This window comes from Myotis daubentonii, chromosome 18, assembly GCF_963259705.1.
Source record: "Myotis daubentonii chromosome 18, mMyoDau2.1, whole genome shotgun sequence".
NCBI lineage: Eukaryota > Metazoa > Chordata > Mammalia > Chiroptera > Vespertilionidae > Myotis > Myotis daubentonii.
In genome coordinates, this window is record NC_081857.1 from 4938846 (window position 1) to 4955710 (window position 16865).

Consider the following 16865-nt stretch of genomic DNA (forward strand, 5'->3'; position numbering starts at 1 on the left):
AAGAAAAACGGAAGGTGAAAACCATGAATTTAAAGTTGAATGTATCTACCTATATAGTTTAAGTTTAAAAAATTTGGCCCTCAAAAGAAATTTCAATCACTGTACTGTTGATATTTGGCTATGTTGACTAATGAGTTTGCGGACCACTGCACTAGAGGAAAAGCCCCATGAGGTAGGGATTGTGCCTAGTTAGCTCACGGTTTTATTTCCAGTGCCTCACAGAGTACCTGGCACCAAGTTGCAGCAGGGGAACAAAATTATGCTTAGCTAGTTTGCCCAGAATTATCTCCTTGGACTGTTGAAATTACTTTTCTGGCAGTAGTGGGAAAACGAGAAGAGATAAAAACACTGGCCAAACCTTTGTGCGTATTTTGCGTAATCCCAGGATATTTCTTCCGCAGCAATGTAGTAATATTTTTTGTTCCCGTTGCTGCTGCGGAGGTACGATGCTGCAATGCGGTCCGGATTTCTGGAGGATTTGGTGTCTATCCTAATATCGGTTAGGTAAGGGTCATCGTAGGTCACAAGATCTATTTCAAGAGCATCTTCTTCACTGCTCTGTGGTTTCTTCCTCGGTGTAATCTCAATGTACTCTCCATCTTCTCCACTGAAGCCAAACACAATGGGTGGATTAAATTCACTTGCTATCAAAGTGTTATTCAGTGAAGGAGATGGTTGCGGAGATGGCATCTGACCAAAGTCTGAATAAGGAAAAGTAGGATCAAATTCTGGAAGAGGCGAGGATGGACTGGATTCAGAAGTGTAGGCTGTTTGACCAAGGTCTGGAGGAGGTGATGTCTGCCTGAGATCAGGAGGAAGACCTGTCTGAGTGATGTCTGGAGAGAGAGTTGCATGTCTGAAGTCTGGAGAGAGAGTTGCATGTCTGAAGTCTGGAGAGAGGGTCTCCTGGCCGAGGTCAGGGGAAAGGGTCGTCTGGCCGAGGTCAGGGGAAAGGGTCGTCTGGCCGAGGTCAGGGGAAAGGGTCGTCTGGCCGAGGACAGGGGAAAGGGTCGTCTGGCCGAGGTCAGGGGAAAGGGTCGTCTGGCCGAGGTCAGGGGAAAGGGTCGTCTGGCCGAGGACAGGGGAAAGGGTCGTCTGGCCGAGGTCAGGGGAAAGGGTCGTCTGGCCGAGGTCAGGGGAAAGGGTCGTCTGGCCGAGGTCAGGGGAAAGGGTCGTCTGGCCGAGGACAGGGGAAAGGGTCGTCTGGCCGAGGTCAGGGGAAAGGGTCGTCTGGCCGAGGTCAGGGGAAAGGGTCGTCTGGCCGAGGACAGGGGAAAGGGTCGTCTGGCCGAGGTCAGGGGAAAGGGTCGTCTGGCCGAGGTCAGGGGAAAGGGTCGTCTGGCCGAGGTCAGGGGAAAGGGTCGTCTGGCCGAGGTCAGGGGAAAGGGTCGTCTGGCCGAGGACAGGGGAAAGGGTCGTCTGGCCGAGGTCAGGGGAAAGGGTCGTCTGGCCGAGGTCAGGGGAAAGGGTCGTCTGGCCGAGGTCAGGGGAAAGGGTCGTCTGGCCGAGGTCAGGGGAAAGGGTCGTCTGGCCGAGGTCAGGGGAAAGGGTCGTCTGGCCGAGGTCAGGGGAAAGGGTCGTCTGGCCGAGGTCAGGGGAAAGGGTCGTCTGACTAAGTTCTGGAGGGATGGCTGTCTGCCAGACTTCACGTTCTAAGGAAGGGGACACTTGTCCAGTGTTGGTAGGGAAGGACTGGGTTCCTCCATCATAATCAGGCATCTGGCCAGGCTCTGGAGAAGCTTCATGACTGGGGCCTGGAGGGAACTGTGTTTGATCAGAGTCTTGACTCGGGAACGTTTGGTAGAACTGTTCGGGGGGCATTGTCTGATACATGTCTGGCGAGAAGCTTGTCTGACCAGTGCTGTCTGGGAGACTGAGATTATGGTCGGGAAGTGAGGCTGCCAGGCTGAGATTCCCACGGGGGAATGCCTGGGCGAGGTCGGTGGGAAGAGACGTCTCCTTGGCCTTGTGAAGGGCGTCTGGGAGGGTGAGGTTGCCCTCCCCTCTGGGAAAGTTCCTTGGAGAGAGAGGAGCGTGGTGTATAGGCTTCCTTTTTCGTGTCCGAATGAGAAAAGTGCTGTTCTTCACTCTACTGCTTCCTCCAGGTCTTGTTTGTAGAAATTTATGTCTAATTCCAGGAAACTTTGGGTGGCCACCTTGCTCTCCATGCTTGTTGGTAAGAGGGATGCGTTCTCCCCATGTCCTTGAGGCATTCTGGGGGCTGTTCCTCAGCTTATTAACCGCCATGTCTTCATCAGCCTCGGGGATTATTTCATAGCTACCTTTTTCAGAAACCAAATGCCATTTCCCATTCAAATTCTTAGAGAAAGTCTTGTGTTTTAAGAGATCACTGGGAAGGTCCTTCCAGGGCCCCATGATGGAAGAAGAGTTGCCTTGGCTTAAATGTCTCCCTGTTTTATGTCCTAGAAATTTCATCCGGGATAACCTGTGCCTTGCCTCCAATCCCTTATGGTGAGCATGCCCTTGGCTTCTGAATCCTTCTGCACCAAGTGGTAGGAGGCTCGTCCCTGTGACCTTTGGCTGTAGAGGATCCTCTATAGGGACTTCAGAATAAGGGCTGGAATGCTCTGCTGTGAAAGGGCCGAGAACTGAGCTCTTTTCTGAGCTGTGCCCCACCTGAGGACCAGCTGTGGTGGTTTCAGGGTGAGGAAGGGTTTTGTTAGGTTCTGCAAATTTATTGTCAATGAGCCCGCTGTCACTTGGGGAAGAAGAATTTGAATCAACGGCTGTATCAGTACTTGGAGGGATAAATTCAGAGCTGTTCTCCAGGGCTAGGGCAGTAAGATTGAACTCATCTTCCTCCTGATTCAGTGATGAATTTCTGAATGACCTAATTCCAAAGTACGAAGCCATCCGACTATCGTAATCATCTTCAGTCTCACCTCCTTCACCCTGGTTTTCCGAAAACTCATGAATTTTCCGTGTAGTCATGGATGTAGATGGTGGAGGTTTGTATATTACATGTTCATTTTCTTCATCACTTTCATCATTCCGGTTACACTTAACATCCCTGAATTTCAGCCGTAGGTTTTTGCTTCTTGGGTTAGAATTCATGGTAGTTAATATCCAAGTTCCTAGAGAAGAGAGACAGACAGCATAGAGAGCTTTAAGTCCAGAAAAAGACAGAAAATCCCTAGCATTTGTTGTAGCAGATAATTCCCAACAAACTTTGGCCAGGGATACTCAAGTGTGGCCTGTGGACCTCTGCTTCCTTGTGAACTGCTGGTTACGGGTCCACAGTGCCACCAGAAGAAAAATTGAGAGCCAAGTACTTAGGACACTTCTGAGCAATTTGACATTGCTGTGTCACCCAAGCATGTGACCAATGCACTTACCTCATTTAACAGAATATAGACCAAAGGTATTGGTCAGCAGAGCGCAGGGAGGAAAAAATCATCTTAGCTCAGATAGTTTGAGGGTCACTATTTCAGAATATATTTTAAAAGGGATGGATTGAGAATAAAACAAATTTTAATCATCTCTGTCTTGTTAGCTGCACATCTTGTTTGAGGATTGTAGTGGGGGGAGGATGGTGATACCTACTCCCAGAAATGAGAGACATTTAGGTATTTCCAATTGACCAATAATTCATGTGGGTCCAGGGCAAGTTTGAATCTCTCTGAAATGGTGTGACTTGCCGGCACACTGAAGATTTCCTGGGAAGTGTCCAATGGTTACCACTTGCTGAGTGTCTACTGAGTGCTGGACACTTGGCACATATTATAATTAATGACCAAAGCAGCTCTGTTGTTGTTGTTGGTGTGTGTGTGTGTGTGTGTGTGTGTGTATGTGTGTGTGTTTTCATATGAATAAACTAAGCCTCAGTGAGGTCAGGTCAGCTGCCCAGGGTTATACAGGTGTTGCGTGGCCGGGCAGAATTTGAACCCAGAGCTAATGAACTCCAAAGCCCACGTGCTTTCCAGGGCTGTGGCGTGTCTGAGGCCAGCCTCGCAGGCACTATACCTGGTGATCACGAACCCTACCACAGGTGGCTGTCTTACAAAACTGGAAAGGGCATTTTGATAAAAGAAATGTCTTTTTGAGACTGAATGGTCATGCTGCCTCCTCAAAGTCATGCCATATCTTCTATGGATGTGTGTCTTTACTTCTCACTTACAGAAAAGGATGAACAGAACCCACATTAAAGGGCTGAACCCACTGAGGCCAAACTGAATTAATTCCCCAAATGGAAATCATGACAAGTATCAAAAGGGAAGCCTGCAAGGGATCTGAGAGCTGAGCCCAGGACCTGAGCCTGGAGAGCTGCAGCAGACCTAGGGACCAGGAGTCCCTTCCCCGCGCCAGGCTCTCACCCACGTTATCCATCGTGACGGTCACCGATTCCCCGTGCATGGGGAAGAGCGTCAAGGTGTCCTCATGCCTCTTCCCGTAGATGAAGGAGTGCCCAGTGAAGTGGATTGTCAGAAAGTCATCCCGGGTCCCCACGCTGCAGAAGTGCCACTGGATGGTGTCGTCAAAGCAGAACCCGAGTGTGGAGATGCTGTCGGGCACGTAGCCATTGATGGCTGAAAGAGTTGGATCGGTTAGAATGCCAGGCCTATGCCAGCACGACGGCACGTGTCTAACACGTAAAACGCATGCCCCAACGTTAATTTGGTTGCATCAGAGCAGTGATTACCTGAGATCAGCTTTACCAGGTCTAACATGTGACTACAAGGTCAAACCCAGACTTCCCACAGCAGTGGCTCTGAACTTAAAACTGCAGCACATGGCTCAGGGAGTACCTCCTCTTCTGAGCATCTTAGTACACACTTCAAACCCCTCCCACAGAATGACTTTGCAAAACTCCTGGCTAACCTTTTTAGTGTGATTTGAAAAATCTAGTTTTGAATTACTTATTTGGTTTCTGCCCTGGCCATGGAGTATCACCTTGCACCCAGAATGTCTATTTTGCACCCCAGATACCACAGACCAAGGCCTGTAGCCCCTTCCTTTACCACCCCCATCCCTCACCTGTTCTTCTCTGCCCAGAGCACACGCACAGGTTTACACACACACACACACACACACACACACACACACACACACACACACGGAGCAAGAGAAGACGTATAAGGATAACAAGCCTTTGACCTCTCGCTGTAAAAAGGTCACCCTTTATATGATTTCATCACCAAATCCCCGGATGAAGGTGAAGCTGAGATGTGAGTTGCTTCTCATCCACGTCTGCCTCTAGGCACAGCACGCTTCAACCACACGGGTGAGAAGTGATGGACAGAGAGGGGAGTGTGCTCCGACTTACTGCTCATGATGTTTGACTCATAAAACTTAGGGTCGTCACGCTTCACCTCCTCAGGATTCTCACAAAACTTGTTGATGTTGTCCTCAATGTACCAGCTCTTGTTCTCATCAAACACAGCAAACACAGCCTGCTGCTCGATGTCTGCTGCCCTCTGCGGGGGGAAACGCTGTGTTCTAACATCCCAGCCAGCGACCCACAGCTTCAGACACCCCAGGACGCAGTCCTCGGGGTCACTGAAGCCATGCATTTAGGCCTTGGTGAGAGCCCCTTGTGTGCAAAGCCCTCGTTAGAGCCAAAGGTATTACGCAAAAGCAAACAGAGCAGATCAGGAAATTCAGAGACTAAAATATCCTAATAGAAAAATTCCATTTGTCATGGCAACTGTAATTCTGTTTATCTCTGTGACGGAACACCTTTCAACCGGACTGTTCGACCGACAGGGTGTGCTACGAACAATTGCAAAGGATAAAGCAGGAGGCTGCAATAGGAAAGCTTCATACCTCTCCCTACGCGTTTCCTTTCCAAGTTCAATAAATTAGGGTCTTTCTAATGTTCGTTTCTGATTTTCTGAGGCATATATTTATTTTGTATGCCTTGAATGAGACCCTTTTAAAAAAAATTATAGCTTTGCCCAATTGTCTGTGAATTTAATGGAGCTTAATAAGATGAGACTCTTCTACAGTAAAGATCGAGTCAGAAGATCCACATCTTTGTCTAATTCAGTCTCACTAGAGATGGACCATTGTCAAGGTGCAGTCTCACCAGAAACTATATCTCCTGCGTATCTCTCTTATCTCTTTCTAGTGCAGATCTCTACAGGTAACAAGGATCGGTACAGAGCCTTACACTCTTGCCAGGTGCTACCTCCCTGAGCCCCCAAACAACCTGTAATGTTTAGGATGGGTCTTACCAATCTCATACAAGGAAGAAACCAAGGGAGGCTAAGAGACTTGCTCAGCACACAGACAATAACAACAGACATGGACTGTGAAACTAGAACGAAGTATGGCTTCGCACTGTAGACTTGCCTTCTGCAGTGAGAGTCTGGGTGAAAATCGGCAAGACAAAAAGTTCCCAAAGGAGTCAATGTCATCTCAGTCACACCCAAGAGGACTACTTAGTTTAATGTTTTCTGTTCCAGAAAAGTTCCTTTATTTAGCAGGGAGACCTAGTCTGTTCCAGCCAGAAGAAATTCCTGGAATTTCTGAATGGTTACGTCAAGGACAAAATACCTGTATGCCTCTTTTGTCCAGGGATCTGCTCTTACAAATCAGAAGTAGCCCTATGAGCCCAGAGGCAATGTCCCTTGTGACGTCCACATCACTGTAGTACGGTCTTGTTAAGCACTGGGCGTCATTGTCCGTGGGCTCATCAGACTCCAGGATATTCCATTTATAAGTGTAGGTTTCCCCTGGTTGAACTGCTCTGACCATGGTGTTACTGCCTGAAAGAAAATATAGTCAAAATTATTTTCATTTTCAAAATTATTTTATGAGAATGAATGAATGATACAATGGAGCTTTCATTGCAAGCAATTAATATTGGGAAAGGAATATTTTTTTTAATATTAAGATCCACTTATTGGAACCCTTGATAGCATGTACTCATCAGATCTTGCTCCCCTAGAGGCCTCTATGGCACTAATAAAGGAGGCTGTAGGGCAAGCATGTCAAACTCAAAGGCTAACATGGGCCAAATAAACAAGGTTTAAGTATATGTGGGCTGCGAAAAAAAACAAAAGCTTCAATTTTCAGAGAAATTATAGTAAGTTTATTTTGATAGATACATGCTGAAATAAATGAGTCCTCATTAACATAAAATAAATAGAACATTTTAATAAAAATTAGTGTTTTTCTTGTCCATTAACTTACCAGACACTGAATAACTGCACAAATTAATAAGCGTAACACTAATAAACCTGTTTTTCTTGTTCTCTGAAAGCGAAATATTTCCTGTTGTGCACACCAAACAAGTCAGTACAAGACTAATGACGTGGCCATCGGCTGCTAAAATATTCGCTGCAAGTATTAGTGGAGAGAAATGGTGCGCCTGCGCGTAAGGGAAATGAATGCAACATGATTATAGTAACCAGTAATTAGAGAACGTTGTAGTTTGTTATTAATAATTATGTATAACAGGATATTGTAAAAATTAAGTTACAAAATTTTTATTAAAATGTTTCTTTCATATCATTATATTGGCTGGGCTGCAAAAACATTCCTTATGGGCCACAGGCAGCAGGCCGCGAGTTTGACATGCCTGCTGTGGGGTAAGTAACCCCCTGAGATGAGCAGGGTTTCCCTGTGGTTTTTAGGTCCCTGCCCACGTACAGACACTACCTGACTGCACAAGGTTTCCTACTGAGCAAGAGGGACAGTAGGAAAATATGGTAGCTTCTCAGAGGTCGATAGCTTCATTCAGCAGAAGTGAAAGAGGCAAACCTGAGGTGGAGGAAGAGTTGACGGTGTCTTCAAAAGGAGAGAAGGTCACGCCATGAGGGTAGATGCTGTAGGCGCGGCTGGCCATGTTTTTGAACGTGATCTACAAAGTTAACCCAGATTCATTATTCGGGACTTCAGGTTGATTGCGAGCATTCATATAGGATGTTAACGTCGCACGCTCACTTGTTGGATGGTGCACGTGCGTGCAATCTTGTTCTGTTTATCTGAGCAGCAATCTCTCCATCACCCGGCGGAAGCATTTGAGAGAGTTTCGCCTCACAGAGTAGTCTGACCTTAGAAGTGACATTTTCCTTACAGTCCACCACCCCCTCCGAGCTGGTCCCCATCTCCTTCCCTTCTCCTTTCAGCTCAGACCCCATCTGTTTTCATTTTCTGCTCCTCCTCTTCTCTATACCATGACTTCCTCCTCCCACTGGCCAGGTCTCCCAGAACCCTTGTCCTTGAAGCTGTGTCCTGAGGTCATGGCTAAGAGCCGGATCCTCAATTTCCAATGAGGTGTATTTATACTCCCTAACAGTGGTCGGCAAACTGCGGCTCGGGAGCCACCTGCGGCTCTTTGGCCCCTTGAGTGTGGCTCTTCCACAACATACCTACTTCTGCGCATGGGCCACGAAGTTTCAATGTACATGCGCGCCTGCATGTGGTATTTTGTGGAAGAGCCACACTCAAGGGGCCAAAGAGCCCCATGTGGCTCGCGAGCTGCAGTTTGCTGACCACTACCCTAAGAGTACCTCGGAGGGATCAGAGATGGGGGAAGGGAAACAGAGAGCAGCTGCTTCTGGTCCTTTGGTTATTTTCAAATGAGCAGAATTGGCCTTGTCTGCAGACGCCCTCCTAGCTCCGCCCCTGCAGCAGTGAAGTATGGTCTCGGTAAGCACTGGGCGTCATTTTAGGAGCATTACCCACACAGGAGTCCTGGTGAGGCTCCTTAATCTTCCAAAGAGAACCTTGATTGTATCTTTGGTTGATTGCCAAAGCATTTGGGCCATCCTCCATCTGTAGATAATGTGCATTCTAGAATCTTGTCAAAGATTGCAACCTTCAATTCTCTGCTTCCTGTGCTTATAAAAAGCTTGATGTCCCTAACCAGTTTGGCTCAGTGGATAGAGCATAGGCCTGCGGACTGAAGGGTCCCAGGTTCCATTCCAGTCAAGGGCATATACCTTCGTTGCAGGCACATCCCCAGTAGGGGGCGTGCAGGAAGCAGCTGATGGATGTTTCTCTCTCATAGATGTTTCTAACTCTCTATCCCTCTCCCTTCCTCTCTGTAAAAAATCAATAAAATGTATTTTTTTAAAAAATAAAAATTAAAAAAATAAAAAGCTTGATGAACCCGGCCGGCATGGCATGGCTCATTGGTTAACCATAGACCTCTGAGCCAGGAGGTCATGGTTCAATTCTGGTCAGGGTACATGCCTGGGTTGTGGGCTCGATCCCCAATACGGGGCGTGCTGGAGGCAGCCAATCAATGATTCTCTCTCTCATTATTGATGTTTCTACCTCTCCTCCTTCCTCTCTGAAATCAATAAAAATATATTTTTTAAAAAGCTTGGTGATGTGACATAGCATTAAAGGAAAACTATTTGAACAACACTCTGTTCTCATGATAAATATGTAAGTCTTTCTTCATCAGAGACCAAACTTCAGAGAACTACATACCAAGACCACAGTGAAGGATTTTTTTTCTCAATAGTATTTACTGTGATATTTTTAGCTATAACAAGAAACACTTTTATAAGACTCTACAATATTTTTATTTATTGTACCAATTGTAGGGGTTTTTATCAAGGAATCTATCCACTGCAGCAATAGCACCCTCTCTTCAAGGATCCATGTGAGAAATTCTTCTCTGGTCGCTGTGCTTCTTTTGTGACTACTGTGACTCTGGCCCTAACAGATTTCCCTTTTTACTTTGGCTGCTAGAAGGCTCAGGACAAAATTTGCAAACAACCTTATAAGATCATATGGTAAGTACTTGATTATACTTACCTTGTCCTTGGTTTTCTTTTCTTTGTCCCCAATATTATTCACCCCAGTTACATTGACTATTGTATTCCTTTATAATTTGATAAACTATCTCTGATTCTTTGTATTATGGAGTAAGCTATAAATAAGTGCAAATACTAAATAAAAACGAAAAGTTGCATTTGAATTAAAAATTACATGGACACCTTTTAAAAAAAATAAACAGCCAGTACGTATAATGTCTTTTGTTACTTAATTTCTTTTGCACGGGCCTACCTTTCTGCTACTTACTTTGAGTGTGTCTCTGACCTGGGCTCTGATAATAGGGCCCAAGATCCCGTCTTCGTTGTTTCTGGACTCCTCCAGGCGTTTGGTGAAGGTCTCATCTTGGTACTGTTTGTACACAACCTTCTTATAATGTTTTCCAATTTGGTTGGAGAAATTATCCAAGTGCAGAGATCTGTATTTTCTTAAAGTGAAATGAAATATTAAAAAATGAACCATTTTCTCAAGTAGAGACCCCAGTAGGGTGGGGAAACCCTTGTGTTTAGAAGTTCTGCTCTTGGATTAGCTAAAAAAACAACAAACAAAAACAAAACCACTCTTAATATGATTTGCAAAGTCCTGATATCTTCCATCTGGTTGGAAAGCTGGAATCCTCTGATCCGTCTGATAAAGTCATAATCATGGTTAGAAGCAGCTTTTTAGCTCTTCCTGTCCCTTTGGTTACTAGAGAAGACCTTAGATGTCTCTGGGGAAAGGTCTATCTGGCTGAAAGGACAGGATATGCTATAAATTTTTCTCAAGTCTCTCCTATCACTTAATTTATGGTACCTTGGTTGGCTTTTCAGGTATTTCTCAATCTCTAAAAGTACTTTCTCACTCCAGGAAGTTTTTATTATCTTTGTTAGATATGGCTCTGTGCTGCTGGTCTATCCTGTCTACCACCCACTCAGTCTAGGTGCCAAATGAAAAGCCACCACCGTCACCCAGCTTCTGCAGTTCTGCGATAAATGATTAGGAAGCAGCAACATGAACCACTTCACACCTTGGTCTTCTTTATTACCTTAAAACAGTACCTTCGTAAAAGCAGAAGCTCCGTGAGAGAATTTATCCATTTCATCCATTTATTTTGCATAATAAACAGCACTGACTGTTGCCAGAGAGTCCTGGATCCCTATCTCAGTTCTGTCAGTTATTATATAATCTTGATCAATTCCTTTTTTGATTTTTTAATAGCAAATACATTCAAACGATTTTGATTAGTGAAAACTCTCACTCACATACTATATCCTCTCAACCCCACCTCTCTACCTCTCTCTCTGCATTTTCTAAGTATTGGTTTATATTAATGTATACAATTCCAGATAATCTGTATGCATATCCCTTCCAAGATTTGGAAAGTTTTCACCCATTATTTTTAAAGAAGCTTTCTGCCCCTTTCTCTTTTTTTCCCTTTAGACTCTTACAGTGCACATGTTAGCTCTTTTGATGGTTTCCACAATTCCTGTAAGCTTGCCTTATCCTTTTTCTTTCATTTTTCTTCTTGTTCCTGTAAGTGAATAATTCCAAATTACCCGTCTCTGAGTTTGCTGAATCTTCCTTTTGCATAATTGATTCTGGCATTAAATACCTCTATTGATTTTTTTCAGTTCTGTTATTGTATTTTTCAGTTCCAAGATTTCTGTTTGGTTATTCTTATGGTTTGTTAGACTTCTCATTCTGTTCATGCATTGTTTTCCTGATTTTGTTTAGTTGCCTATCTGTGTTCTCTTGCACTGCACTAAGGTTCTCGAAGATGAGTATTTTACATTATTTTTCCAGGCACTTCATAGATCTCCAATTCTTTGAGGTTGTTTCCTGAAGCTGTATTAGTTTCCTTTAGTGGTGTCATAGTTGCCTGATTCTTTGTGGTTTGTGTCGCCTTGGGCTGGTGCCTGTGCATTTGAAGAAGCAGACACCCTCTTCCAGCCTTTACAGACTGAATTCGGCAGGCAAAGACCTTCTCCCAACAGGTCTCCTGACTGATGGGATTGCTTTTAGGATCACAGTCAAGTGAGGTTGGATCAGGTCACATGGCTGCTGGCGGGCAAGACTTTACCAAGAGCTCAGACGGGTATGGGTCCTGTCTTGTCCCTGGAAGATGGGACTGCCTCTGGGACCTTAGTCAGTGGAGCTGGTGCTGGAATAATGGCCCATTTTAAGGTCCTCAGTGGAGTTTTCAAATGGTAGGCCTGTTTCCGGGTGTGTAGGTGGGTATGGCTCCCATCTGGTCCTTGGGAGGACTCCCATCACGTCCCTGGGTAGGTCCCTGATGGGCAGGACCACTTCTGGACTGCAAGTGGGAGGGCTGGAACTGGGCTACAGGGTCACTTCAAGATCTGCACTGGGACCAAGGTCTGCAGGCCAACCTCCAGGGTCATGGACAGGGCTGGCTCCTCCCGAGTCGCTTGTCAAACAATGTTGTAGCAGGGGCTGTCGCTGAGTCCATAAGAGGATGAGGCTGCTTCTAGGCTTGTAACCTGGACCTCAATGAGCAAAACTACCCCCTGAGCATGGACTAGCCTTGTAAAACAGACCTCTGTGGTCCTGGCTTTCCTTGGGATTTTGTAAGTTTCTACCTGGATTACACAGCTCTCACAAAGGCACTTTTGTTTGTGGATGGCTGACAACTATTGTTGCCGTCAGGGAGAGAGGTGGGGGACCTCCTATTCTGCCATCTTGCTCCCTTGACTTTTTAATTTAACAATGGAGAACTTTTTATATTAGTACATAAAGCATGCTTGCATCCTTTTAAAACAGATGCATGGTACTCTATGTATGGCTATCCCATAATTTATTAAACCAATTTCCTATTGATGGACATTTTGGGTTGTTTCCAATCTTTTGCTATTACTAACAGGGTAGAGTGACTATCCTGTATGTACAGCATTTTTCCTGTGAACAGTATAGCTCTATAGTAAATTCCCAGGGTGAGATTGCTGGGCCAAAAGGTATAGGCATTTATAATTTTGACACAAATGCCAGATTATCCTCTAGATGGCTCTTCCAGTTACTCGCTCACCAGCAAAATGACAGTGCCTATTTCCCACAGTGTTGCCAAGAGATTATGCTACCTGGACTGTGAGTCCGATGGATGAAAATAGTATTTCAGAGAAGTTTAATTTGCATTTCTCTCATTGTGAGTGAGCCTGAATATTTTTTTCAGGTGTTTCAGAGCTATTTGAATTTCCAGATTTCTTAATATCTCTGACCTATTTCCTAATGTAATCTAATAAAAGAGAAACATGCAAATTGACTGCACCTCTGCTACGCCCCAAGCCATGCCCACCGGTCAATCAGAGTGACTATATGCAAATTACCCCATCCAAGATGGCGGCCGGCAACCACAGAGCTGGAGCAAGCAGGAGGCTTGGTTGCCCCGGTGATGGAGGAAGCCAAGCTTCCCGCCTGCCCTGGCTGGCTGTGGAATTCCACTCAAGGCAACAAAGTTTCAATTATAGAAGATAAATAAATCCCAGATACCTGCTTCCAGCCAGCCTCCACTGGGAGCTTGGGTAGCTGGGGGCCATGGCCCGCCTGCAAACAGCCATCAGTCCCTCACCCAGGCTGGCCAGGCACCCCAGAAGGACCCCCACCCTGAAAGGGGTTTGGCCAGCCTGAAAACAGCCCTCAGCCCCTCACCCAGGCTTGCCAGGCACCCCAGTGGGGACCCCCACCCTGAAGGGGGTGTGGCTAGTCTGAAAATGGCCCTCAGCCCCTCAACCAGGCTGGCCAGGCACCCCAGCGGGACCTCCACCCTGATCCGAGACACCCTTCAGGGCAAACCAGCTGACCCCCACCCATGCACCAGGCCTCTATCCTATATAATAAAAGGGTAATATGCAAACTGACCCTAACAGCAGAACAACTGGGAATGACTGGTCACTATGACACACACTGACCACCACGGGGCAGATGCTCAATGTAGGAGCTGCCCCCTGGTGGTCAGTGCTCTCCCACAGGGGGAGCTCTGCTCAACCACAAGCCAGGCTGACAGCTGCCAGTACAGCGGTGGTGGCGGGAGCCTCTCCTGTCTCCTCAGCAGCGCTAAGGATGTCTGACTGCAGCTTAGGCCTGCTCCCCACTGGCAAGTGGACATCCCCCAAGGGCACCCGGGCTGCCAGGGGGCTGTCTAGCTGCCAGCTTAGGCCCAATCCCCTGGGGAGCGGGCCTAAGCCAGCAGGTGGTCATCCCTTGAGGGGTCTCAGACTGCGAGAGGGCACAGGCTGGGCTGGGGGACGCCCCCCAAGTGCACAAATTTTTGTGCACCAGACCTCTAGTCTACTTAATAAATAAGAGCTGTCTCTCACTTCTAGAGATAAAGTGAAGCTCTTAGATAGGATTTAACACAGTGCTTGGCAATAGCAAACATTCGACAAGTGGTAGCTGCTATTATTATTATTATTTTTTCCTTTAGTGAGTTTGGGGTAATTCCATGTGGATTTTGAACAAGACCTGAACGGAATCCAAAACATGTAATCCCTTGACCCGCGAACCCAGGACCCCATGGAACATGCCTGAACCTTCGCACAGTGGTCAGAACCCCCCACTCACTTGTTCATGTTCACTGGAATGAAGGGTGCGTAGTCCCAGATGACTTCCTCCGCAGCGATGAAGTATTCCCACCTCTTCATGTGCCGCCGCTGCTCCGGCGTCAGCCACTTAGGACTCCGCGTCTTCTTGGCGCAGTTCTCAATGTCGATACGAGCCTGCATCCCAGCTGAATTAGGATATACAGACAGTGAAAGAATTGGGGAGAAGGAGCTAAAGCTGTTCAAACTGTAACTTTTTAATGGTGGAAGGGTTAACTGATGATGGCGAAAGCGAGGGAGAGAGGGGACGGGCTGGGAGGGAAATCTGGGAAGATTGCCTTTGCTTCTTCCAGAGCAGGAACATCTGTGGCTTCCAGACCCTGAAGACCCTATGACTTAGGTCTTGTTGACTTCTCCTTTTTCCTGTCATCTGCCCCTTTATTTGTAAAATCAAAAGAATACAGTAATACTGTATGAAATTGTTAAAAATTAAGTAAGTTAATACAAAAGCAATTAACCTCAACAATGTTAGTTTTGTTGTTTTATGATCACTTGGGTGACAATTTCATTAGTTCAAATATAATTTTGAATGCTCAGTGCAAAAATATACCACAGTACCCGAGCCCTGGCCGGCATGGCTCAGTTGGTTGGGCATTGTCCTGTGCACTGAAAGGGTCGATTTCTGGTCAGGGCACATGCCCAGGTTGCGGGTTCGATCCCTGGTTGGGAGTGTGCAGGAGGCAGCTGATCAATGTTTCCCTCTCACATCGATGTTTTTCTCTCTCCTTTTCCCTTCTTCTCTCTCTAAAAGCAATAAAATAAATCTTTTTTTTTTATAAAATGAAATGGTCCTAATCATCTTTCTTATGTGTTTTGCTTGTACATATTATTTTGGTAACAAAATAATTTCCTATACTAATATCATTTGCTTATAATTTAGTCTCTATTTATAGGAAACCTCCTCCCAATAGTTTCAAAGCAACTATGTGTAATAGAACAATGAGTATTTTGTATACATGGAACCACATAACAACCTGGGCTGACCTTCCCCCACCAGAGTTCACTGATGTTCTTTCAAGCTCATTCCTCAGCTGCTTAGGTTTTGGGTTTGAGCCATTCAGTGTACAGTCATTGGGTTCCTCTTTGTGCTCATTTTGTTCTAAAACACAGTCTTTTCATGTTAAAACGTCTACACTTTCTCTAACTTGGCACTTCTATACATTTGCACGTTTGCCTTGTCCTGGCAGCCAGATCTTTTAGCTACATGCTAAATACCACAAGAAAGAACATCTCTATGTGCATTTCTCTCCTTCCTCCCTTTTCCTTTCAAGGAAGTAGAGACCTCTTCAGCTTTTGCTTCATTTAAAAAAGTCTTTGTCGATTCCTCCCCTTCCTTCATCCCCAAGCAAGGCTGTGAATCTAAGAGTGGAGAATGTAAGTTCTCTTCCGAGGGGCCACGGCAGGTATGTCTGGAGTGTGGGTGGCTTAAGAAGGCAAAGGATAAGGAGGGAGTTAGCGCCTGGGAAGAAGGATCCTACATTCATAAGCAAGACTGTTGGGAGCGTGTCTTGCCTTGAAAGTGCTTGGGGATGAGAGAAGAGATGATCCACTTCCCCTCCGGGCCCATCGTCATGTTAGCAGTCGCGGACGTAGCGCTGACGAGGGTCACGGCTGAGACCTTGCGATGGTTCTGCTCCAGGACCTGGCCATTGAAGTGAATGGAGAACAGTTCTGGTCCAGAGCTCATGCCGATCAGATGCCAGCTGATGTGGTCCTGGGCACAAACGGTGATATCTGCGAGAGGGGGAGAGATGGGGGCGGGGCAAAGCCAGGCAGTCAGCATTCTGTGGTAAGAACTTCTTCACCCCAAATGGATGAGTACCTGCTGTTGTGCAAGGTTCTGAGGAACAGACACTCAGCTGTAGTGCCTGCCCTGGAAACGCAGACATCTGAGGGATGGGCCAGCCAGCAGCTGCCACTCATTGCGGTGAGGGATACTACAGAAGTGAGAGCAGAGCGGTGAGAGGGGCCGTTAGTTCAGAGACAGGGATTGCTAAGGGATTAGGCCAAGGAGGGAGCCAGGTAGGTGACCACCATCCTGGGTTACTGGGACCGAGGGGTTTCCCCGGATGCAGGACTTTCACTGTTGGAACCAGGACAGTCCTGGGCAGGTCAGGCAGCTGGTCACCTAGAGCCAATCTGGGCTCAGCTGGAGGGAGTCGCTAGTCTCCACGAGGGCCGCGTTCAGAGCCTAATGTCTCAGCAGGATAGAGAGAGGCGCAAGCTCTGCCTGAGGAAGAGTGTGAAGGTGGTTAAGGGTTGCTGATTGCGCCTGTGCCCCTTGCTGATCGCTTTAATGAGACGGCAATGAATTACTCTGTGGGTCACAGGCTCTCCTTAATACCCAGAGGACAGGTCCTCATGTGCTGGGCCCCTGGGAGCACTTCATGGGCGGAGTAATGGGAACTGAGCACAGAGGCTGAGTTCTGCTCCTTCTTTGCCCCCCACAGCGACTGGGAAAATGTGCCTTTGCTGCGTGGGAGATTCCAACCCTGGCTTCCCTCCTTGGCCCGGCTTTTA

General features: G+C 46.6%; 1 protein-coding gene across 1 annotated transcript in view; it reads right to left on the bottom strand.

Moving 5' to 3' along the window:
- F5 (coagulation factor V) overlaps window positions 1-16865 on the bottom strand; it is a 62092-nt gene that overhangs the window by 19636 nt on the left and 25591 nt on the right. Inside the window, exons 6-13 of the mRNA XM_059675491.1 lie at window positions 15858-16079; window positions 14308-14473; window positions 10003-10180; window positions 7726-7825; window positions 6517-6728; window positions 5285-5435; window positions 4335-4547; window positions 359-3095 (exon numbers count right to left, since the gene is read on the bottom strand). Coding sequence (XP_059531474.1) covers window positions 359-3095; window positions 4335-4547; window positions 5285-5435; window positions 6517-6728; window positions 7726-7825; window positions 10003-10180; window positions 14308-14473; window positions 15858-16079 — 3979 coding nt within the window. The remainder of the gene's footprint in view (window positions 1-358; window positions 3096-4334; window positions 4548-5284; window positions 5436-6516; window positions 6729-7725; window positions 7826-10002; window positions 10181-14307; window positions 14474-15857; window positions 16080-16865) is intronic.